Source organism: Microcaecilia unicolor, chromosome 13 (genome assembly GCF_901765095.1).
Source record: "Microcaecilia unicolor chromosome 13, aMicUni1.1, whole genome shotgun sequence".
Lineage (NCBI taxonomy): Eukaryota > Metazoa > Chordata > Amphibia > Gymnophiona > Siphonopidae > Microcaecilia > Microcaecilia unicolor.
Genome location: NC_044043.1, coordinates 71,541,885 through 71,567,916, shown reverse-complemented (window position 1 = coordinate 71,567,916; position 26,032 = coordinate 71,541,885). Strand labels below are relative to the sequence as shown.

At 45.1% G+C, this 26,032-nt stretch overlaps 1 protein-coding gene across 2 annotated transcripts in view; it reads right to left on the bottom strand.

Moving 5' to 3' along the window:
* VWA1 (von Willebrand factor A domain containing 1) overlaps nucleotides 1–26,032 on the bottom strand; it is a 99,265-nt gene continuing 73,233 nt past the window's right edge. The window contains exons 3-6 of one of the 2 annotated variants that reach the window (XM_030185644.1): nucleotides 19,188–19,466; nucleotides 11,141–11,413; nucleotides 6,651–6,920; nucleotides 1–2,024 (exon numbers count right to left, since the gene is read on the bottom strand). In XM_030185644.1, coding sequence (XP_030041504.1) covers nucleotides 1,984–2,024; nucleotides 6,651–6,920; nucleotides 11,141–11,413; nucleotides 19,188–19,466 — 863 coding nt within the window. In that variant the 3' untranslated portion in view covers nucleotides 1–1,983. The remainder of the gene's footprint in view (nucleotides 2,025–6,650; nucleotides 6,921–11,140; nucleotides 11,414–19,187; nucleotides 19,467–26,032) is intronic. The other variant, XM_030185646.1, reaches the window with a different exon arrangement.

Here is a 26,032-nt window from a genome sequence, read left to right as displayed (position 1 = left end):
CATCAGAGAAATGTCCTCTTCTCTCAGAACTTCTCAGAAGGAAAGTTCAGTGGGACCTTTCCTCTTTATATAGTGCCTGTGTCGGGCATCATTTTGGTATATGGTGCTTCTAATAAAGTCTTGATATTTCTCATTGATCTGCTGTTTTATCTTCCCCATTGGAGTTTGCGGATTGCTTGCCTTGTTGTTTTTTAGTGCATAAATAGGACTGTATAAAGAGCTGCCCTATATTTATGTGCTAGCCCTTGGTTGGTTAAGTCTGAATATAGCATGTGCTAGGCGGCTTTTAAAAACGCGGAAATTCAATGCCGAAGTCCGCACAGGGGTCTGGCACTGAATTTCCGTTTTTAGCGCTGGTGGAGGACAAAAAAACCACCGTCTGCCGTCGGCTGAATATTGGCCGGAGTGTGCGCACTGTTACGTGCAGTGGCGTAGCCACAGGTGGTGTTGGGCCCACCCACTTTGGGCTCAGGCCCACCCAAAATTCTTGCACACTTGTTAATGGCTTGTGGGGATCCCCAAGCCCCACCAGCTTCAGGGGTCCTCTAGCGGCCGGAACAGCTCCCTTTCCTACTTGCTCCAGGCCACGGCACTGTCTACACACTGCCATTGTGCTGGCCTCCCTCTGCCGCACACACTCAGTTTTCACGCAAAGGGGCGGAGCAGCAGCAGCACATGGATAGTGCCGCCAGATGGAGCAATGAGAGAGAGAGATGTCCTGCAGCTGCTGGGGCCTGGGGATCCCTACTAGCACAGGTATTTACTGTACAGTTTTGACTTGGCTTGGGGAGGGGGGTTGGGGAGACTACAATACATGTGCCCACCCAGTTTGCCCAGTGGCCCATTCAAAATTTGAGGTCTGGCTACACCTCTGGTTACGTGATGTGCATGTAGGTTTTCCCATGAGTGTAGTTTGTGGGAGCAGAGTTGGACTTGCACTGGACGTGTGGATTATATAAAATACACAGGTAGATGTATAAAATACACTCACACGTTCACACTTTTTAAAGCAAGTGTAAATTGTTGCATGAGCATTTGCACACTGTTAGGGCTGGTTCGGGGAGTCTCTTTTAATAAGGGCACCTAGGCTTCCATGTTACTTTTATAAATAGGCTTCAAATAGACACCTTTTTGGATTTCTCATATAGGCCCCCTGTTATAAAATTACCCCCACAGGCATTTCAGAAATCTTTAACAAAGATGTGGAATGCATATGCTGAGATGAGACTCCATGTTCCAAAGTAATTGCCCTCCGACCTTGCTGAAACCTCCTTTGCAGGAGCAGAGTGATTCTGAAAATTCAGGATTTCCATGTTTTGTCTCAGGAGTTGTCACACAGCAAACTGGAAAGGAATCTGCACCAGGAAGATACGGCAGTCTGGCTTGGAAACAGAGAAAGGCACTTGCTGTACAAAGTCAAATTTTGTGTAACAATAGCTTACAGAAGGACAAAATCATGACTGACTAGTACACATCATCTGGAACTCCTAAAACTGAAAGGCAAATTCAGGATGCATACTTCAATTACACCATGACCACAGCACCAGATGGAGATGGTGCGAAAGAAAATCAGGTTGAAGAGCAGCATGAAGGTGACAGTGAAGACGTTCAGAGTTTGTCGGGGTGTGCCTAGCCCAGATTTGCCGTATGTTCACAGAAATGATACTGAGAGCGTCAGTCAGCACAGAACATCTATGCTGCACCTTTAGGGCAGGTCCTATTATAGAGAGAAAGAGACAAAATCCTCTAAAGTTCTGGCAATTAGATGCATACTCTGGAGCCCTCGTTAGCAAACAGTCCATGCTGTGTGATAAATTATTGCATGACGATTATACAAGACTGCTGTGTTTCCATCCACCAGCATGCCGGTGAATGCTGCAGGAGAAGCTAAGCAAACTGAGAAACATAAGCTCGCTTCTCAGTCCCACCGTCTCCCCTCCACTTCCAAATCCCAGTGTGTTAGCCAGCAGCCCTGGAAGCAGCTTACGCTGGTGGTGGAATTTCATAACCTTTTGTGGTGGAAGCTAGAAATTAAAAAAGAAAAAAAAGTTGACATCAGTGTATTGACCCTAGTTTACATTACAAAAGAGCTTTGCAATTGCAAGTTATTACTTAGAACATGAAATAGAAGAAAACAAGTCTTAATATAGATGAAAAGTTCAGCGCACTAAATCTGTCTATAATAAGAGATTGTTCTGCAGAACAGCTTCTTCCTCTATGAAGAACAGAGGGGATCTGAAAATTTCATGAGTTTCCTGTGTCTAGGGACCGCTGTAAGCAGTAGCTAATTACCAGTCACAGGTACAAACAAACAAACAATCGTTCTGTATCAAACACCCAAAAAAAAGTGTGAGAAAATTTTAATAACCATCAGAAAACCTATAAGCCCGCCTGCAGCTTCTTGTAATGTTAACGTCTTAGGGCTGCTGCTTTTTCAATCATCAGAACCCTCTGATGTGTATTACTGAGCAATGTTATTCTACTGCACAGATCAATCAGCTTTTCAATAGAGAATATGGTGACAGGTCCTATAAATTGGCAGCAAATATAGGCACCCCACTGCCATGTACAAAGTGCCAACTCTATAATGGCATTTGATGCTAAGAGGAAGTTAGGTGCCAACAGTTACAGTGAAGTCAATGGCACTCTTAACTGCTGGCACCTAAGTGTGCCCCGACATGCGCTTAAGTTAGGACGTTTATGCTTTCTCTCACGTGCTGAGAGATTTTGGTGTGTAGTTTGGAGAATAGCACCTGGCAAGAGCATAAATTTTATTTTTGTTACATTTGTACCCCACGCTTTCCCATTCATGGCAGGCTCAACACAGCTTAAATGGGGCAATGGAGGGTTAAGTGACTGGCTCAGAGTCACAAGGAGCTGCCTGTGCCTGAAGTGGGAATTGAACTCAGTTTCCCAGGACCAAAGTCCACCACCCTAACCACTAGGCCACTCCTCCACTATTGCTATTATTTGAGATTCTACATGGAATGTTGCTATTCCACTAGCAACATTCCATGTAGAAGTCGGCCCTTGCAGATCACCAATGTGGCCGCGCAGGCTTCTACATGGAATGTTGTTAGTGGGATAGCAACATTCCATGTAGAATCTCCAATAGTAGCAACATTCCATGTATAATCTCCAATAGTATCTATTTTATTTTTGTTACATTTGTACCCTGCGCTTTCCCACTCATGGCAGGCTCAATGCGGCTTACATGGGGCAATGGAGGGTTAAGTGACTTGCCCAGAGTCACAAGGAGCTGCCTGTGCCTGAAGTGGGAATCGAACTCAGTTCCCCAGGACCAAAGTCCACCACCCTAACCACTAGGTCACTCCTCCACTCCACAATGCAAATGATATTTAAATTTGTTTATTAATATAGTCAATAAATTTATTTATTTATTGCATTTGTATCCCACATTTTTCCACCTATTTGCAGGCTCAATGTGCAGGCCAAATGAACAAGAAACAACAAAACAAGTCAAGCTGCACTGGCAACAATGATACAATAATCAAGCAAAAATGCAGAGGCACTTTGTGTCAGCCCCCCTGAAAGACAAAGAACAACACCCCAACCACTCACCCCCCCCCCCCCCTACAAAAGAAAATTTGCAGAGTATTCAATATCAGACTGTGAGTTCTGGGAGAAAGGGAATGTATATAAGGACCCCACACAGATAAAGGCTGCTTTTTATGTTTTAAGGACATTCTGCCCTCTGCTTACATAAGAACGTAAGTGTTGCCATACTGGGACAGACCGAAGGTCCATCAAGCTCAGCATCCTGTTTCCAACAATGGCCAATCCAGGTTACAAGTACCTGGCAAGATCCCAAGACAGTACAATACATTTTTTATGCTGCTTATCCTATAAATAAGCAGTGGATTTTCCCCAACTCCATCTTAGTAATGGCTCATGGACTTTTCATTTAGGAAGCTAGCCAAACCTTTTTCTAAACCCCGCTAAGCTAACTGTTTTTACTACATTCTCTGGCAAAGAATTCCAGAGTTTAATCAGACATCAAGTGAAGAAATATTTTCTCCGATTTGTTTTAAATTTACTACTTTGTAGTTTCATTGTGTGCCCCCTAGTCCTAGTATTTTTGGAAAGAGTAAACAAGCGATTCACGTTTACCTGTTCCACTTTACTCATTATTTTATAGACCTCTATCATATCTCCCCCTCAGCCGTCTTTTCTCCAAGCTGAAGAGCTCTAGCTGCTTCTCTATCAACATAATATGGTGAATCAAATTACGCCAATTCCAAAATGAAGGGTCAGGAACAGTCCAAACCTTTAAAATAATCTTTTTACCCAAAAAGGCCACCTTGCGGATGAGCAGACAACAACCCCCACTCTGCAACAAAAACACCTCCTATTTACATAAATGCCAATTAATGATGTCATGTATGGTGCCTGAATCTTGGGGCACATTATAGAATTGCCCAGGATGTCACTCTGAATATAATGAAGATGAATAAAATGATAATCAGGGCAGCTTGAAGGCATGAGCTGGGCGAGATGCTGGCTCAGGGTGCCATAAGCCTGCCTTGCCAGATCAGCCTTCACAGTGGTGAGAGTGTGTTTTGCTCAGTTCTGTGTGTGACCACCGGAACCGCTGCAGATTTAAACATAGTAACATAGTAGATGACGGCAGAGAAAGTCCTGCACGGTCCATCCAGTCTGCCCAACAAGATAAACTCATATGTGCTACTTTTTGTGTATACCTGACTTTGATTTACATCCACCATCCTCAGGGCACAGACTGCAGAAGTCTGCCCAGCCTCCCAACCACCAGCCCCGCCTCCCACCACCGGCTCTGCCACCCAATCTCCGCTAAGCTTCTGAGGATCCATTCCTTCTGAACAGGATTCCTTTATGTTTATCCCACACATTTTTGAATTCCGTTACCGTTTTCATCTCCACCACCTCCCGCGGGAGGGCATTCCAAGTATCCACCACTCTCTCTGTGAAAAAATACTTCCTGACATTTTTCTTGAGTCTGCCCCCCTTCAATCTCATTTCATGTCCTCTAGTTCTACCGCCTTCCCATCTATGGAAAAGGTTCATTCATGACAGATACTTTCTGTTCTAGTTTTTAAACCCAGGGTGCTGCTGGCAGCCGAGTGTGAGGAGAGCACAGTGGTGACAGCAAAGTGAAGGGGGCACCAGAGCAACAGCTGACCAACGTCAGCACTGATGATAATGCGTCACTCTGCAGATAAATCGCCAAGCTGATCGATTGGTGGAGTAGAATAACATTGCTCATTAGTGCAGTTTAGAGGGTTCTGATGATTGAAGAAGCAGCAGGCCTTAGGATGCTAACCAGGAGCGTAACCAGACCTTGGCGGGAGGGGGGGCCAGAGCCTGCCCACCACTTTGGACCACCGCCGCAACTGCAAACCCCCCCTGCCGCCCGCCCGGCCGCTGCATCAGGTACCTTGTTTGCTGGCAGGGGTCCCCAATCCCCGCCAGCCAAAGAGTCTTCTTCAGCATCGGTCAACTCCGGCGCTTTCGTTGTGGGATCATCTGTTTCTGAAGCCTTACGTCCTGCACTGGGCTACATGCATGGTGCAGGACGTAAGGCGTCAGAAACAGATGATCCCACAACGAAGGCACTGGAGTCAACTGGCGCTGAAGAAAACTCTTCGGCTGGTGGGATTTGGGGACCCCTGCCAGTAAACAAGGCACCTGATGCAGCGGCGGGGCCGGCGGCAATGGTGGGGGGGGAAGGGGGGAGTTAAATGTAGATGGGGCCCATGCCCCCATGGCCCCTCGTAGCTACGCCCCTGATGCTAACAATAGCAATAGCTGCAGGCGAGATCACAGTTTGTTTGGTAGCCCCTCCTTTAGTTATTAAAGTTTTCTTGCATTTTTATTTGGGTGTTTGATGCAGAACAATCATTTGAGCAAGCCTGGTAAAAACCTTTGCTTGACCTAAGGCAGAGACACTTACCCCTCTCCCCTTTGGTCCAGCATCTCTCTTCCACTACTTTCCCCTTCCCCTCCTGGCTGCAATCCAGCATCTCTCCCTTTCTCACAGCCTTCCCCCCACCTCACTTCTTTCTTTTATTGCTAAAGGAGACCAGCAGGGGCAACACTTCACACCCGCTCCCTGTGGTTTAGCCCAGAGCTTTCCCTCTGAGGTGTCTCATCCATTTGGAAACAGAAAGTTCATATTAGGTTTCACCCTGTTGCACTATTCTTATGATCTAGGTTCCCTTACAAGGTATTTTTCTTGGATCCAATATTCAGCCAGAGGCGAGTAACATTTTGCTATCCACCAGCAGCATTGTCCCTGGAAATTCAATGCTGTGCTATGTCTGGGATCCAGCATTGAATTTCTGGGTATACATAAGCGGTGAAAACATAGCCGGTTAAATGTGATATTCAGCTATGGTGAACTGTGTAAAAATAGGGCTGACTTTTATGAGGTCCTATTTGTGCGGTTCACCGGCCAAGCGCTAACTCTGCCCCCAAACACCCTCAAAATACCTGGATTTTGGCAGGGGTGCTAACTGGACATTTTCAGCAGCACTATGGAACTGCCTGGTTATCCCCTGACAGGCGATCTAAATGGAGCCTCTCCTGGCTGTTTACATTGTTTTAAATATCTGGCCCCTTATTGTTAAATGCCTGTGAAGAGGCAGACCCACCTGCCTCAATATGCACCATCCGGCACAGCCTCCTTCCTGCCGTGCTCCTGTACATGGGCTTCACACAGATTTTATTTGATGTCCCTGCTGCAAGATCCTTCAGCACTACGTTGTGAACCTGGCCTGGCACACTCAGCAGTGATGAGGACCCCGCCTGTCGCCTGCACCTCACTTGGTAACCCAGGACATTCCCATCAGCTGCATCCCATGAGGCTTTCAAGCTGTTTGGGCCCACATCTTCAAACCGTAGGTGTCGTACTTTGGAATTCTCTGCCAAAGAAAACGGAGACGGATCTCCAGTTAAGTGAGGCCTTTGTGTAGCAAAGGGTTCTTGTAACTGAGGAAATATTTTTTCACTCAACGAATAGTTGAGCTCTGGAACTCATTGTTGGAGGATGTGTAGTGACATACAATCCAGAGCTGGAAAAACTGAGGAAAATCATAAGAGATCTACAACCTATACTCCAGGAAGATGAATTACTGAAAGAGATATTCCCATCCCCACCAGTACTGGCCTTCCGACAACCACCCAACTTAAAACACAAGCTAATCAGAAGTAAACTTCCATCACAGACTGAAAAGGAACAGAAGGGCACACGTCCCTGTAATTTATCCAGTTGCAAACTATGCCAAAATATTTCACAGGACCCCACAGTTACCCACAAAGGAAAGATATTCAACATAAAGAGATCTTTCACTTGCTCATCTTCCAATGTGGTATATATCATTCAGTGTAAAAAATGTAACGAAGGATGCTATATTGGAGAAACAGGCCAGATGCTTAAGACAAGATTCAATTTACATAGACATCACATGAACAATACAGCCAGTAGGGCCCCTACCCCGGTGGGACAGCACTTCACAGAACCAGGACACTGTACCAGTGATTTCACAGTGAGAATACTGAAAGGTAACTTTAAAACCATACAAGAACGTAAGACCTTTGAAGTCAGAATGATTGAATATTTTAACACCCAACAGAAAGGACTTAACAAGGACCTGGGGTTCCTAGCCCATTATAAACCATAAAGCTGTATGTCTCTGTTGATCACCCTCCCCTCACCTACCCACACCCATCCTGTTAGAATATCAATGATATGCTTTGATGTCCCCATGCATACCTCCGACCCACCCCCATCCTCCCACCCTGTCAGACTGTCATAGTAATGCTTGAATGTTTTCACTTATATACACTGTCAGCTAGCACATTTGCTTATTTCCGATCTGACGAAGAAGGGCAACCTTCGAAAGCTAATCAAGAAATGTATTAAGTTATGTCCAATAAAAAAGGTATCATCTTATTTTCTTTTCCATGTTTTATTTTGTTTGATTTTTATTGATAACCTTAAGAGTGGACTAACACGGCTACCACACTCCTCTACTTGGAGGATGTGGAAACAGTGGTTAGCATATCTGGGTTAAAAAAGGTTTGGACAAGTTCCTGGAGGAAAGGTCCATAGTCTGTTATTGAGATGGATATGGGGGAAGCCACTGTTTGCCCCAGGATTGGTAGCGTGGAATGTCGCTACTAATTGGGTTTCTGCCAGGTACTTGTGACCTGGATTGGCCACTGTTGGAAACAGGATACTGGACTGGACAGACCATTAGTGTGACCCAGTATGGCTATTCTTATGTAACTTATGTAAGCTTACTGCAAAATGTACTGAAACACCTCATCAATGAATTAGGGGGTAAATTATTCAGTCGGTGGCAGTGAGCATTTTTGTTAGCTGCTGCTGGCACTACACTCAGATATTCAATTGCAGGCCATATCCGATCACCAGCACTATTTCATGCACTTAAGTGCAGTATTCAGCACTTACCTACCTAAATGACACTGCACGAAGACAGGACTGACTTTTATGTGGTCCAATCTGGCTGCTTCTCTTAGGACTCCTTTTATACAGCCGTGCTAGCAAGTCCCACATGGCGAATGAGATGAACCCATAGAAACCGAATGGGCTTCGTTGCATTTTCTGCACCAGAATCGCTAGCAAGGCTTTGTAAAAGGAGTCCTTAGGTAGTCAAGTGTTGGATATTGGCACTTAACCGTATAAGTGCCAACTCTGCCCCCAGACCACCTACAAAACAGCTGGCCTTGATTTTAGCGGTCTGTGGTGATATTTAGGAACATTCTGGTTTCCCCTCCTATCTTTCTTCTGTGGTAACTCTTTATACCCCAGCCTGGCCTCTCCGCTCTCCCAACATCATTGCCTGGTGCTTCCCTGCCCTAGACTCGCTCACTACGAAACCATGCGGTCTTCAGCTTTCTTTCCTTTTTTTTTGGCCCCCAAACTTTGGAATGACTTCCCCCACCCCCTTCTCAAATCAGAACTATCCCTGCCTAAGTTTAAATCCCTCCTCAAGAGCCATAAACAATCCATGACCATCTAAACTTCAGGAAATCACTAAAAACCACCCTCTTCAAAAAGGCTTACCCCACCGATCCAACGTAAATCCCTACACCCAGCAACACAACATAACCAATGATTATACTGGACAATACCCTTCGATCCCCATGATGCCTGATACACAACTACCACATTCAACCACAATATAACCTTGTATTTTACCGACTGGTGAACGCCTTTACGGTACTATGTAAGCCACATTGAGCCTGCAAATAGGTGGGAAAATGTGGGGTACAAATGTAACAAATAAATAAATATTTTGTTTCAGCACTTAGCTTACCCACTGATACATTGCCCCACTGACCTAGTGGAAGTAACAGAGGTTTAGCGACTGGTTTGTCTTGTCTTGACTGTTAGCGTCTTTCTGTCAGACCTTTATGTGTAATTGATTTCTTTCCTATCAGCATACTGGGGGAGAGTCTATATATGGCGTCTGGAAAATCCGCATAGAAATCATTTTTGCCTAAGCGTATTCTAAGTCTATCAATTTTTGATATACCGCCTTCTATTGAAGCATAGATCAAGGCAGTTTACATATATAACTACTCAGGTATATCAAATATGTTTAGTTAATATCCCAGCGCCTAAAACTATGCGCATCCATTTACACCAATGAAAACATGACGTAAATCCCTGCGCGTAGATTTACGCAGACTGGGCCGTATTCCAAAACAAGTCGTGCAAATTTGGGAATGCCCATAAAACACCCATTTCCCTGCCTATAACCACGCCACTTTTTGGATGTGCACATTAGAATTTAGACGCAGTGAGTTACAGCATATGCTTAGCGAGTTACGCATGTAAATTCTAATTATTGCCAATTAGTGCTTATTATTGCTTATTAAGTGCTGTTAACAATGCTGATTGGTTAAGCCAATTAACGTAAGTGCATTGTTATGCAGTGACGATCCTAGGTCGGCTGCCACCCAGGGCGGATCGCCAATGCGCACCCCCCCTCAGGTGCAGCACTGCACGACTCCCCCCTCCTGGCACAATGACACCCTCCCAGCGCATCAACCCCTCCCCCCCCACAGGTGCACTCTTGGCTGCTGGGAGCAGCCGCGCGGCTCTCAGCTCCGCTGGCTGCCTGCTCTCTCTGCCCCGGAACAGGAAGTAACCTGTTCCAGGGCAGAGGGAGCAGGGAACCAGCGGAGCCGACAGGTGCGCAGCTGCTCTCTGCACCCCTCCAGCGGCGTGCACCCGGGGCGAACCGCCCCCACCGCCCCGCCCTTGGTACACTGTTGTTGTTATGGAATACGCTTAGATTTAGGCACTGAATGCTAGGCATGATATATAGAATTCAGCAGATTTTATCTAATCTAATCTCAGATTTCTAGACCGTTTAGTCCCAAAAAAGGTATTTCCTACCCCCCCCCTTTTTTTTTAAACTATATATGGATTTTTACTGTTAAAGGCAGTATATCAAGTGAAATAGAACAAACATAAACTAACTAATTAAATGGCACTGTGTATTTATTTATTTGTTCCATTTGTATCCCACATTTTCCCACCTATTTGCAGGCTCAATGTGGCTTACATAGTACCGGAGAGGCGTTCGCAGACTCCGGTGTGAACAAATGCAAAATGATGTGTATGAGCGGATAGCCCCCACAGGTGATTGTTATGATATGTTATTCGCTGCTTCTATTTCATAAATACCACAGGCTTAGTGGGAGAGTGGGGGTGGGGAGGGAGAGAGGGAGGGAGAGAGAGTGCTTGCAGTGATCCGGGAGTATTTTTAAACTGTCATGAAATGTGGAGGCTGACATACTGGTATTCACATTTGTGGAGGGTGGGGGGTTTAAAATGCCAGCCATTAAAGTGGAGGGGCTTGAGCCTAAAGTGTGTGTGGGGGGGGGGGGGTGTCCAGACTCCTGAGAATCCCACTGGCTACGACCCTGATTGGCATTAACATTCACTTAATTAGCAGTCATTAGATCTGCCCGCCACTGCATGCAAATCTCTCTCCTGATTATTCATTGTGGATATCCTGAAAACCTGACTGGCTGGGGTGCCTCCAGGACCAGGTTTAGAAACCACTGCTCTAATCCTATCCTGAGCGTTGTCATATCAGCTCACCTTCCTGCGTACAAGCTTTAGCAGACAAAGCCTTCTCTTTGCCAGACTTATAGCGGGCTGCCACTGTCACCAAGTACGTGGTGTTGGGCATCAGATGGTCCACGGTGGTGCTGTTCTGGTTCCCCTCCACTTCCAGCAGTTCCACAGAGTTCCCAGGGAGCGGACCATAAAGAACGTGATATCCAACCACATTGTCTGGCGTAGGTGACCAGCTGACCTGAAAACTGTGTGCCCGCGAATCAGATATCAGAATCTGAGCAGGACTGATTGCTTCTGGAGGACAAATAGGGAACAAAGAAAAGAGAGTTAAACTTCTTTGTTATAATACTAATATTCGGTGCAGATTCCTTGGTACAGAGCAATCTGCGGATATCAGTGTTGTTTTTCCAAAGCATCTGAATTCACCATAGCAGCAAGAAATAATTGTCAACAGATTAAGGGCCAGATGCACTAAACGAGCCAGAAACGTGGTTTTTAAACTGGTTCTAGCCAGTTTAGCGTGCAAGTAGTAAACCGGGACATGCACAAAAGGGTTCTCCGAGCCATTTTCCTGTCATGGTAGCAGCTAACGAAAACGGAATGCAAATGAGCTAATTACTATTATAATGTGAATGCGATGCACTATCGTTTCCGACCCCATGCACCGTGGAAAACCTAACAGGAGGTCTGCACCTCTCGTTGGGGCTGCTGTGAGCGAGAACCATGCAGAGGAGGACGCCCATCGCAAAAATCGGAAGAAAAAAAAACGTGCCTAACACTTGGATATCCTTCACTAAAAAAAAAAAAGGACATCCATGACGAACACTTGAACGTTTTTTTTCTTCAGATTTTGTGATGGGTGTCCTTCTCTTGGACGCGTTTTTCTTACGACTAAGGTGCCCGAACCGAAATGACCACCGCCGGAGAGAATCGGGGATCGGAACGTGCGAGGACGTCCAAATCAAAACTATTTGGACGTCCCTTTCGATTATGCCCCTCCAGGGCTCTCTCAGCCAATCACAGCGCGTTTAGCTGACACCAGTGACAGCTAAACACGCTGTGATTGGCTGAGAGAGACCTGGAGGAGCATAATTGAAAGGGGACGTCCAAATAGTTTTGATTTGGATGTTCTCGCACGTCCCGATCCCCGATTCTCCCCAGCGGTGGTCATTTCGGGCATGTAAGAAGAACACATCCAAAAAGAACGCCCATCACAAAATCTGAAGAAAAAAAACGTCGAAGTGCTTGTCAGGGACGTCCTTTTTTGTATGAAGCCGCCTTTGGCATGCGCAGAGCAGCCAGCATAACGATTGGCTGCTCTGCGCATGCTCGGCTGGCCGACTGGCTTCCCCTCCTTAGGAAGGAAATCGCGTGCAAATGAGCTAACAGTGAGCAGCTCATTTGCATGCGATTTCCTTCATGCATGCCCGTTTTTTACCAATTCTCTAAGGGATCGGTAAGGGAAGGGCTCTTTCCATGGAGTTAGTGCATCTGGCTGTGAATATTTTACTTCAAAAAGACGCATAACCTGCAGCCAGCTCCAGTTCTTGAAGTCATAAAGTTATAATTAAGTGATTGTGACCCTCCCTTGTCAAGCAGGAGCTGCAGAGGCATGTATAGGTAGGGTAAGAGGCCCACCCAGCTCTTCACAGGTTTGTGGTCCATGAATGCTAATGGGGACCTCCCAGCTGTCAGAGTAAATATACAGATGAACTCATTCATTGTAATTACTTTTCACTTAAAGAGATTTGAGATTATTAATATGAGGGTGGAAATTCCACAAGGGTAATTGATTCAAATTTCTATTTGGCCTTTGATCTGCTTTTTGGAAAAGCATAAAACAACTATACGTGAACATGCCCTCAAAAGGCCTAGAAATACATAGAGCTCAGTACTCAAAAGATTTGCCTGATTAATTCAACAATTAACCAGTTGGATCTTCACTTTTAAATTTCCTGTCCTGATCACTGAGTGATTTTTTTTTGTTTGGGCATCTTTAACTGATATCCCATGGCTGATTAGTAATTCATAAGTTTTGGGGATTTTTTTTTCACAGAACAGGAAAAAAGCTTTAGTAAAGTACCCAGCAGTCTTGGAGATGTCAAGTTACCCAGTTCCAGGCTGCAGACTGTTTGGCCACTCCTGGTTTTGAACTTACATCCCAAAGCAGTATGGGATTTGTGGTGTCTGATTCTACCCATTGAAATCAGTGATGTAAGTTCTACAATGCATGAGGACTGAGTGGTCAGAAATCTAGGACTGTCCCAAAATCTCCAGCCTGAACCTGGATAACCTAGCATCTGTGTTTTAATCAGTGTTGCCAACCTAGCTTATTTTCTGTGAGTTTGGGCCTGTTCGTTTTTGAAGTTGCAGTTTTCCTTTTGAACTCGTGGGTAGCTTGTTTTTGGGCTTGTTCTTTTTTTCTTGTATTTGTCTTGATATACTGCCAATTGCCCACGATTGTAGCCGTGATAACATTACAAGTAAGTGTGTCAGCTGGTGCTCAGTCCCGCCTTTTCCTGTCCTCTTTCATTTCCTCATTGGCTATGGAAGGAGTTAATCACAACATACATAGCCCCTGTATTAGGGCTGCCTTCTGACACCCGGGATATACTTTATAAGACACGTTAAAAAATTGGGCTTATTTTTAGTAACTGTGATGCTCTTGAAAATAGAACTGAGGCGGAAGAAGAAACAATGAAGGTGGAACAAAAAGATATGAAGGTACCCAAAGAGAAAAGACACCCCCAAATCACTAATGTTGAAACACATACCAGGAAACTGTTGCTACTAGGGGATTCCATTATCAGAGGCATTAACTTTGAAACACAGTTCAAGGGGCCATGCAAAGTGAAACGCTTTCCAGGCTCTTCAGCTACCAGGAGTACCAAGCAAATCTCTATAATCAGAGAAGAAACTAAGGAGTCAAACACTGATGTTGTTATCCACCTGGGAACAAATGACTTGTCCAGTAATACCCCACTTGCCACGCAGAGAGCTTTTCAGGAGCTGGGAGGGGGGGTTAAAACCTTTGATACAAACCATAGCTTCCTCTGAAGTACTACCTACCTTTGGAAAGGGAGAGAAAAGATTGCAAAGTACTGAGAATTTCAATAGCTGGCTCAAAGCCTGGTGTCACCAAGAAGGATTTAGGTACATAGGAGGATGGGGCAATACATGGATAAACAAAAGACTATACTGTAACGATGGGCTGCATCTCACTGTGGCAGGAAAAAAAATCCTTGGGGAGAAATTCAGACAATATATTTCTAGACATTTAAACAAAAAGGCGGGGGTGGCATATGGAGGCAGTTCACTTCAAGTGGTCACCCCCCAGCTAAAGCTGAAGCCAAGATGCGTCAGTAGAAAAGAAAGCAATGAAAACAACAATCTTAGCAAATCACTTCTTACCAACACAGCAAGAAGTGAGACTAAACAAGAAACTAAACAAAAGATAAAAATTCCACTGAAATGTAGATGGAAAGCGATGACCACAAATGCTCGCAGTCTAAGCAATAAAGTTCATGACCTTCAAGCCCTGATGTTGGAGGCAGACTTAGACGTTGTTGCAATCACGGAGACATGGCTCAATGGTTCCCATGAATGGGATGCAAACATACCAAGCTATAATCTATTTAGGAAGGATAGAGATGGTCGTAAAGGTGGAGGAGTAGCTCTGTATGTGAGAAATGATATCGCAGCGACTGAAGTGACAGGGACCTGGGGAAAGGAAGAAGCGATATGGATCACCTTAAAAACAGATGATAGAACCTCTGTCCACGTGGGTGTTGTCTACAGACCTCTGACACAATTGGAGGAACTAGATAAAGATCTAATCGTGGATATTCAAAAGTTGGGAAGAAGAGAGAGTGGATATTCAAAAGTTGGGAAAGAAGAGAGAGGTGCTGTTGCTGGGAGATTTCAATCTGCTGGATGTAGATTGGAAGGTTCCAACTGCGGAATCAGAAAAAAGTAGAGGGATCGTGGATGCTTTCCAAAGTGCTCTGCTCAGACAAATGGTGACGGAACCCACAAGGGAGGGAGCGACGCTGGATCTGGTGCTCACAAATAGGGACAGTGTGTCAAATGTTCAAGTGGGTGCCCACCTGGGCAGCAGTGACCATCAAACAGTCTGGTTTGATTTGACAGCTGAAGTGGAGGGCGGCCACTCAAAACTCAAAGTCCTGGATTTCAAGCATGCTGACTTTAGTAAAATGGGGTAATAACTGATGGGCTGGGAGGACGTAGGAGAAGTGGAAGGACAGTGGTCTAGGCTGAAAGAAGCTATAAATATGGCCACAAACCTTTATGTAAGGAGAGTAAATAAAAGCAAGTGAAAAAGGAAACTGGTATGGTTCTCCAAGCAAGTGTCTGAGAAAATAAAGGCCAAAGATTTGGCGTTCCTGAAATACAGAAAAACTCAAGAAGAGGAACACGGAGAGGAATACCAGATGAAACTGAAAGAAGCCAAGAGAGAGATACGTCTGGTGAAAGCGCAAGCGGAAGAACAAATGGCTAGAAATGTAAGGAGGGCTGACAAAAATTTCTTCAGGTAGTGAAAGGAGGAAGACTAAAAAGGGAATTGTGAGACTGAAAGATGCTGCGAACCACTATGTAGATAATGATGAAGAAAAAGCAAATTTGCTAAATAGATACTTTTGTTCTGTTTTCACAGAAGAAAATCCTGGAGAAGGACCACGATTGACTGGCAAAAGTACATATGAGAATGGAGTGGATATAGCACGGAAGAGAGTGTGTATGAACAACTTGAAAATCTAAAGGTGGACAAAGCTAAGGGACCGGATGGGATCCACCCCAGGATATTGAGGGAGCTCAGAGTGGTTCTGGCGGGTCCTCTTAAAGATTTATTTAATAAATCCTTGGAAATGGGAGAGGTTCCGTGGGATTGGAGAACGGCGGAGATGGTCCCGCTTCACAAAAGTGGTGATAGGGAAGAAGCTGGAAACTACAGGCCAGTAAGCCTCACTTCAATTATTGGAAAAGTAATGGAAGCCATGCTGAAGGAAAGGATAGTGAATTTCCTGGAAGCAAATAAGTTGCAAGATCCGAGACAACATGGTTTTACCAAAGGTAAATAGTGCCAAACGAATCTTATTGAATTCTTTGACTGGGTGACCGGAGAATTGAATCATGGACGTGCTATAGACGTAATCTACTTAGATTTCAGCAAAGCTTTTGACATGGTTCCCCACAAGAGGCTCTTGAATAAACTTGACAGGCTGAAGATAGGACCCGACGTGGTGAACTGGATTAGGAACTGGTTGACGGACAGACGCCAGAGGGTGGTGGTTAATGGAATTTGCTCGGATAAGGGAAAGGTGAGTAGTGGAGTGCCTCAGGGGTCGGTGCTGGGGCCGATTCCATTCAATATATTTGTGAGTGACATTGCCGAAGGGTTAGAAGGTAAAGTGTGCCTTTTTGCGGATGATACTAAGATTTGTAACAAAGTGGACACCCGGGAGAGAGTGGAAAACATGAAAAAGGATCTGCAGACGCTAGAAGAATGGTCTAAGGTTTGGCAATTAAAATTCAATGCAAAGAAATGCAAAGTGATGCACTTAGGGAGTAGAAATCCACGGGAGACGTATGTGTTAGGCGGTGAGAGTCTGATACGTACGGACAGGAAGAGGGATCTTGGGGTGATAGTATCTGAGGATCTGAAGGCGACGAAACAGTGTGACAAGGTGGTGACTGTAGCTAGAAGGTTGCTAGGCTGTATAAGGTGTGACCAGCAGAAGAAAGGAGGTGTTGATGCCCTTGTATAAGTCATTGGTAAGGCCCCACCTGGAGTATTGTGTTCAGTTTTGGAGGCCGTATCTTGCTAAGGATATAAAAAGAATTGAAGTGGTGCAAAGAAAAGCTACAAGAATGGTATGGGATTTGCATTACAAGACGTATGAGGAGAGACTTGCTGACCTGAACATGTATACCCTGGAGGAAAGGAGAAACAGGGGTGATATGATACAGACGTTCAAATATTTGAAAGGTATTAATCCACAAATGAACCTTTTCCGTAGATGGGAAGGCGGTAGAACTAGAGGACATGAAATGAGATTGAAGGGGGACAGACTCTTGCTGCTTATGTCAGACGCCAGCACTTTATCAGCTGAGCTCTCCCTGGACTCCATGCTTCGGCTTCTACTTTGGTAGGTGTTTCTAACTCTGTAGTCTGCTTCTTATCTACTGGTCCCTCGTTGCTGACTTTGCCTGTACCTGGATTACCCTTCTGCCTGCCGCCTGCCTACTGACTTGCCTGTACCTGGATTACTCTCTTGCCTGCCGCCTGCCTACTGACTTTCACCTGCATCTGGATTACTCTCTTGCCTGCCACCTGCCTACTGACTTTCGCCTGTACCTGGATTACTCTCTTGCCTGCCGCCTGCCTACTGACTTGCCTGTACCTGGATTACTCTCTTGCCTGCCGCCTGCCTACTGACTTTCACCTGTACCTGGATTACTCTCTTGCCTGCCGCCTGCCTACTGACTTTCACCTGCATCTGGATTACTCTCTTGCCTGCCACCTGCCTACTGACTTTCGCCTGTACCTGGATTACTCTCTTGCCTGCTGCCTGCCTACTGACTTTCGCCTGTACCTGGATTACTCTCTTGCCTGCTGCCTGCCTACTGACTTGCCTGTATCTGGATTACTCTCTTGCCTGCCGCCTGCCTACTGACTACTGCTTGTACCTGGATTACTCTCTTGACCTGCTGCCTGCCTGGCCGATACATTCATCACCCCGCTTCCAGCTCCGTCCCGTAAGTCCTGCAGGCCGCCTGCACCTAGGGGCTCAACCTCTGGGGAACAGCGGTCAGCGCAGGTGAAACCCAGGGTTGTCCAGCCGCCAAGCAGAACCTGGTCCGAGTACTAGGCTCAGCAGCGCTCTACTTGGTACAAGAACTCACTAGTCTGACAGCACTCTAGCAGATTATTTATAAAACAAATTTTGGCCAGAGAAAGATAAGGAATAGTTTTATCTCTTTTATCAAAGGCTATAAAAGCCAAAATATCTGACATACTGAGCCACCAGGCCAGCCAATGAGGATGTGAGAACTGCTACAAAATTCCATGCAGAAGACCTGGGTTCAGATCCCACACTAGGACTCTGCTCTTTGGATCAGCCAGAGCTTGGGATGCAGCCCCCAAGGCAAAGAGGTCACCACCGAACAACCAGATTAGGTATTCCCATTAATCAGGTTCTGGAAGGAGCTATGATTTAGAGGTTCAGATCAAACACAGTTACTGGACTGGATGGGGGATATACAAATAGGGGGAAATCTCAGGTAATTGTAAATGAAGGTCCATGACACTATACCCCATAGAGGTCACTTATGATTAAGCTGGAACATCAAAAATGAGCAACAAACATAGGGCTGGGCCAGAAAAAAACATTCATTCTCATCAAATGAATATCTCATTACTATTCTATACAGATCATTTCCATTCTTGCAGCTGTGCCACAGCTCCCAGTCGATCTTGCGCTTTCCCTTTCACAACCAGGAATTCTCTGTGCTTCTCCTGGGTTTTCTTCCATTTTGTCACAATTTCTTTTTCCACCGCCCTCCCACCCTTTTATATTCTCCCTTCCCTATGTTATGTGATGTGGTAGAGTGACGTGCATGTCACTGCTCACAGAAGTTAAAGTCACAGTTCTGGAGTTCCAAAAAGACTTAACAGTTAAATAGACTTTTTGGATATGTGCCACTAAAATCTCCAAATGGGATCAGCCACAGTGTCTCTATGGTCTAACTCACACAACACCACAATTTCTGCAGTATTGCTTCTATCTGAACTCGTGATGAATTTCGTTTTTCCTCTTTTTACCTATGTTCTCTTCCCCTTTCAAAAGTAGGATGTTTTTCTCTTTCAACGGCTGTCCAATCATGACCTCTGTTGAGACATGAATTTGTAAGACCCGTGGCCTCTTTCAAAACTCTACTTCCAGGATCAAATTCTCTTAATAAAGCAAAAGTGATCTACAGGTAAATGCCAGACTTATAAACAATGACAGTTTAATGCATGTAAAAAAATGGAAGGGGTTTTCTATACCTTCTAAAGTGGTTACCCTGATGGTTTGAGGGTGCATGTAGTGTACGTTGGTCTCAGGGATGAGTGTAACCTCATATGTGGTCTCTGGGGCAAGGTTGCTGACGATCACCCCCGTTTGATCTCCTGTCACTGACTTCCGCAGCTTCCGACTGGTATCTGACACTGGTGCGTACTCCACGACATAATGTCCCGTGCTTGCAGAGAGAAGCTGTGGCCAGGTCAGGCGAAAGCTACTGCTGGTAATGTCCTGTGCTTTAAGCCTCTTTGCTCGGATAACCTCTGAAAAATGAACAAAGCCAGGGATTCCAGAGCTATCAGTCTGACGATTAATACAAGAAGACCTCTCTTTTCTCAAATTCAGTGGTGTAAACAAATCATATTCAGGATTAAAGACAAAGCAAGTATTCTCCAACTTGAGTTCAATTACTTGGGTTAAATGTCTCCAGAAAACCCTGAAATCTAGTCAAGTGATGTTTTGCATTAGTCTAATAAAAGAGTATCACCTTAAATTTGTTTGATTTTGTTTGTTGACCTTCATTTCCAGGCTTCCAAAATTCAGGAAGATCAGACAGTTTTGTAGACTAGAATCCATTTCAAAAGCTTTGTTTGCCCAGTGCTTATCATGTTTCTAATATTTTATTTTTATTTATTTTGGATTTTGCTCACACCTTTTTCAGTAGTAGCTCAAGGTGAGTTATATTCAGGTACAATGGGTATTTAGTTCAGGGTCTTTGCCTGGCATTTTATGATGCTTCATATTTTTTCACAAATTTTTCCTCTGAATTGACAAGGATAAATAAAAGCCCTTGTAAGGCTCACAAAGCTTTGCATCTATGGGCATTACTCTCATTGTTACTCCCCTTTATAAAAGTTATAAAATATATATATTCATCATCTGTGCTCTAGACAGTGATTTTCTGGACATTTAAGCCCTAGGAAGAAGAATTATTTCATAAATATAAAATGTATACAGGTATTTAAAAACAGTCAACCAGTTTTGCATCATAATCAATAATAAATTATATACAATACCACGTGATAAAAAGAACTTATAAGGGAATGGCTGTTTTCAGAGAAAGGACAGTGCTGCAGAAGAACTGCAGTTTGCAAAATAGCCAGTAGATGGCACAATACTATCCTGTTTTGATAATTTAGTAACAGATTTTTATAGACCACCCTGCTGTCCTGTTTCTCCTGGTAATTCAGGTGATAAGAAGCCCCACCACTGCAATTATGGAATCTGTTCTTAGATATTGAAGAATCAACTCCACACAATTCCTCTAGTGCAGTGCTCTGGTTTTCAAGATATCCCCAGTGAATATTACCTCTCTACCCTCATCTCCCCTTACGTTCCTGCCCGAAACCTCCGCTCACAGGACAAATTCCTCCTCTCAGTACCCTTCTCCACCACCGCCAACTCCAGGCTCCGCCCATTCTGCCTTGCCTCACCCTATGCTTGGAATAAACTTCCTGAGCCCCTACGCCAAGCCCCCTCCCTACCCATCTTCAAATCCTTACTCAAAGCCCACCTCTTCAATGTTGCTTTCGGCACCTAACCTTTATACCTTTCAGGAAATCTAGACTGTCCCAATCTCACGACCCCTACTTGACTGTTTGTACATTTGTCCATTAGATTGTAAGCTCTTTGAGCAGGGACTGTCCTTCTATGTTAAATTGTACAGCGCTGCGTAACCCTAGTAGCGCTTTAGAAATGTCAAATAGTAGTAGTAGTAGAAAAAAATTGCATGCAAATCTATTTCATGAATATCCATTGTGGATACCTTGAAAATCTCACTGGCAGGGAGTCCCTTAGGACAGGTTGGGGAACCATTGCCTTACTGCCCTGCCATCCTACTCCTGCTGAACGATCTTATTTGAGAACATTTGTTTATTTATTTTTATTAGTAGGCTCAAAGTGGCTTACATAGTTCCGGAGAGGTGGTTACAGACTCCGGTGTGAAACAAATACAGTGTAGGGATACAATTACAGTGGCCAATACAATAACCTTAAATAGGTTGGGTGTTTCAGACAAAACGTCAAGGTGATCATGCGTCGGGGTTGAGCTATTGTCAGTTGCAGATTAAATTGCCATATTTCAATATTCGGTAATTATGTCAGTTCTGTGGGGTATGCCTTCTTGAACAGGTGAATTTTTAGGTTTTTTTTCGGAATTCTAGATGATTATTCATAGATTTCATGCGTTTTGGTAGAGAATTCCAGAGCAGTGTGCATATGTAAGAGAAACGACACGTATGTTGATTTATACTTCAGGCTTTTACAACTTGGGAAGTGAAGAGTCAAGTGCATTCTGGCTCATTCAATTATGTTTCTAATTGGTAAATCGATTAGTTCAGTCATATAGCTCGGAGCTAGACCATGTATTATTCTGTGAACAAAGGTACAAATCTTGAAAGCGATAAGTTCCTTGATAGGCAGTGTAGTTTTTCCCGGAGGGATCTTGCACTTTCAAATTTAGATTTTCCACAGATAAGCCTGGCTGCCGTATTCTGAGCAGTCTGTAGTTTCCTAAGGCTTTGTTCTTTGCAATCTGCGTATATTCCACTGCAATAATCGACATGTGTTGGTACCATTGTTTGAATCATGTTGTGAAAAGTTTCCCTTGGGAAGAATTGTTTTACCCGTTTGAGTTTCCACATTATGTGGAACATTTTCATTGTAATGGCAGTGGCTTGATTCTCCAGTGTTAGGTTGCTGTCAATATTAATGCCGAGGATTTTCAGGTTGTCTGAGATTGGAAGAGTATGTTCCGAGGTATGTATGGCTATGGGAAGGTTTATGAAATGTTGAGATGAAATAATGAGGCAGTGTTTTTTTTCTTTGTTGAGTTTTAGTTTGAATGTCGTAGCCCAGGTATCCATTAGGCTAAGGCTGTTTTTTATTATATTTGATCAAGGGTTAAGGCCTTGATCGAAAAGAGACATGGCTAAGGGGGTTATCATTAGGTTGAAAAGGATGGGTGAGAGAGGTGATCCCTGTGCTACTCTGCAGTCAGTTTCCCAGGGTGTAGAAATATTCGAGTTTGACTTTACTTGATATGACCTTATGGTTAGGAATCCCTTGATCCATTTGAGTATATTTCCACCGATTCCTATCTTGTCAAGTATTCTTAGTAGTATATTGTAGTCTACCCTATCGAATGCGCTCGACATGTTGGAATAGGAGAATGTTTTTACCTAGTGCAATTTCTTGCTTGAATTTGGCAAGAAGAGAGACTAGTACAGTTTTGGGGCTTTGCTCACCATGAGATCAAGATCAAAGTTATTTATGTAATAAAAGTAAGGATCGCTGCAGGACCCTCACTAGCCCAGCATGCTCCTCATTTAAGGCCTGTTCAGGCCCCTCAGTTGTATGTGCATGTTTACATTTATTGTATTTGTGTTGTATCATTCAGTGACGATCCTAGGTCGGCTGCCACCTGGGGTGGATCGCCGCTGCGCACCCCCCCCCCCCCGGGTGCGGTGGCGTCTGTCCCCCCAGGGTGCAGCATGACACCCCCTCCCCGGGTGCATTCTTAGCTGCTGGGAGCAGCCCAGCCCGCCCGATGCAGCGCCCCCCCCGTGCAGTGCGACCCCCCGGTGAAGGGACACCCCCCACCCCGGCAAAAGAACCCCCCCCTCGGGTGCATGCCGCTGGGGGGGGGGGGGGGTGCCGCGTGCTGGTCAGCGTCGTTCGTTTCCATGCTCCCTCTGCCCCAGAACAGGTTACTTCCTGTTCCAGGGCAGAGGGAGCATGGAAACAAACTACACTGACCGGCGAGTGGCACCCCCCCCCCCCCAGCGGCATGCACCCGGGGCGGACCGCCCCCCCTCTGTACTCCCCCTTGGTACGCCACTGGAGCAGCTGTGCGGCTGTTGGCTCCGCTGGCTTCCTGCTCCCTCTGCCCCGGAACAGGAAGTAACCTGTTCCGGGGCAGAGGGAGCAGGGAACCAGCGGAGCCGACAGCTGCGCGGCTGCTCTCTGCACCCCTCCAGCAGCGTGCATCCAGGGCGGACCGCCCCCACCGCCTCGCCCTCGGTACGCCACTGGTATCATTCAAGCTAGCATTGACTTCCTGGTGGGACTTGTAATCTCTGTTGTCATAGGTCATCCCTTCGCATGACCCATTTACTCCTGTCACTTACAGATCTGCTGAGTTCATGTTTCAGGCCCCCAAGCACATGCTCTGAACCTATTGATCATTTCCTTAGCCTTTAGACCAGCAGTTCTCAACCAGTGTGTCTGGACAAAACTAGTGCCCCCCCCAAGGGGGGGGGGAAACAAAAAATTTGGTGTAGACAGCATGCCTGTTTCCTTTACAACCACCAGTGTCTGCAAGCTGGGAAGACCAGCAATCTTGAGTCATGTTCTTAAAATTCTCATAACTGGTCCCTATTTCTGCTTCTCCACTACCCCCAACCATAACTGCTTCCTCCAGCCCCAACTGAACATGTTGCAGGTCTGAAGTCTATAGGTTCTGTTTGCTACAGAGTTTCTGAGTAGCATATTTGCAGGTTTTTGTGTTGCTTCACAGTATCTGGCAGTAGAGGGATTTTGTGTTGCTGTTACTCAGGTGGCACCAGAATTTGAATATATATTTGTTTTGTTGTATAAGTGAGAAGTCTGGAAGCGTTGTGTTGCATACAGCTTTTTTGACATGGGGTAGGCAAACTCATACTAAACTTACAGTCAAACAATGAAATATTTAGGCATGATTTCTTCAGCTGTGAATTTTAGTGTTCGGTGTGTCATATTTCATGAACTTTGTCAGGTGTGTCCAGTGGTGTGCTGGAGCCGGCTCGCACTGGCTCACGAGAGCCAATTGTTAGTTAGTTTTTTTTTTTTTTAAATCTTGCCAGTCATTTGTTGAGCCAGATCAACTGGGGCAGGAGCGATCCTCCTACGTTCCTGCCTATGCAGTCTCCACTCCACGTACTCGAAGTGATTGCCGCAAGTTTCAGTGGCAGTCTCGTGAGATTGCTGCGGTAACTCATGGCAGCCATTTTCAGCACGGAGAGTGAAGACTGCATGGGCAGAAGCGTAGGAGGATCGCTCCTGCCCCAGCTGACCACCAGGGCTGCAAAGTACGTCCAGGGAGCTTAAATGGCATCCTTCTTATACTTTCAATTTTTCGCGACTTTGTAACACGTTAACTCAGTGCTGTTTATCTATGACTACACAGATTTATACTTACCAAGGAGGTCTTTTACTAAGCGGCGGTAAGCCCAACACAGGCTTACCACTCGCTAAATCAGAAGTACCAGCTGGGCTACCGCCACAGCCGGTGGTAGTTCCCAACCCCAGCGTGCAACATTTCCGGCGCTACAAAAATATTTAAATTTTTGTGGCACTGGTGAACACCAGCCGCGGGCTGCCTGGTTATCGCCAGGATAGCGTGGGAGCCCTTACCGCCACCTCAACGGGTGGTGGTAAGTGCTCTCCCCCCCCCCCCCTGAAATGGCGCAGCAAGTGCTCTAGACTTATGGGTATTTTCTGTACCCCCCTCCCTGCAGAGCTGAATTTTCCATCTTGGGCTCAAGAGCAAACTGTTCTGAGCTCTCTGGCCCTCTCTGTCTGGAGAAAGCATCCTCTTATTCACCAGGAAGAGGCCAACATCTTCCTGCATTGAACCCTGTTCTAGTCAGATATGCCTTTTCCACTAAAGTTTAACTTCCACCTCTGCAATGATTCAGACTCCATTTTTCCAGTCACTCATCAGCATCTACTCCTTCAGTCTGGCAGCAGACAGGTGATCAGCATCCAGCTTCAAGGACTCATCCTGCTTGTGCAGAACTATTTATTTTCAACTCTTTATATGCAGTAAGTTTTCTCTTCCACTTATTTACAATAAACGGTTGAAAATGAAACCAGTGAGTCTTCCTTTCGATGTTGGCTGTTTAAAATATACAAAGATATGCATTATGAAATCAGCACAAGGCCATCCCAAGTCAGAAAAGAGAGGAGATGTATAGGTTACAGCACCCCCTTCCTGGGATGGCTGTAATAGCATTGCCTGTCCTTATATAAGCCAGAGACCTTTAGTGAGTGTGATGGATTCATGTTTAAGAGAAACAGTGTGTATCTAAGGCTTAGCTTTGGGCCTACAAAGTTTGTGTCTTGTGTGAATCTACCTTAACTTTTGAGTTGTGTCCAGTGTGAAGTGGATGTGACAGGACAGAGGTTTTACCCACTTACTACTACTACTACTACTTAACATTTCTAAAGCGCTACTAGGGTTACGCAGCGCTGTACAATTTAACATAAAAGGACAGGCCCTGCTCAAAGAGCTTACAATCTAAAGGACAAGTGAGTAGTCAATTCGATAGGGGCAGTCAAATTGGGGCAGTCTGGATATCCTGAAGGTAAGAGTTAGGTGCCGAAGGCAGCATTGAAGAGGTGGGCTTTAAGCAGAGACTTGAAGACTTCTCCGTTTGCCATTTGAGGGGCGAAGCAACAGCTGAAGGGATAAGGAGAAGAAGCCCCACTTAGGAGCTGGATAACAGGAGGAGGTACAATTTGAGTATTCCTATCAAAAGAAGCTTTGGAAGTGGATCCCTGGAAGGCCAGCTGACTGAACTTGCAGAGTTGTGGTTAGTAATATGCAATTTACCTTTAAAATTCAGCATGGTATTGGAAGATTGGAGGGTGACCAATGTAATGCCAATTTTTAAACAGGGTTCCATAGGTGATCCGGGAAATTATAGACTGGTGAGCCTGTCATCCAAGCAAAATGGTAGAGAGCATTATAAAGAACAAAATTATAGAGCATATATATAGGCATGGATTAATGAGACACAGCCAGCATGGATTTAGTCAAGTGAAATCTTGCACCAATCTACTACATTTC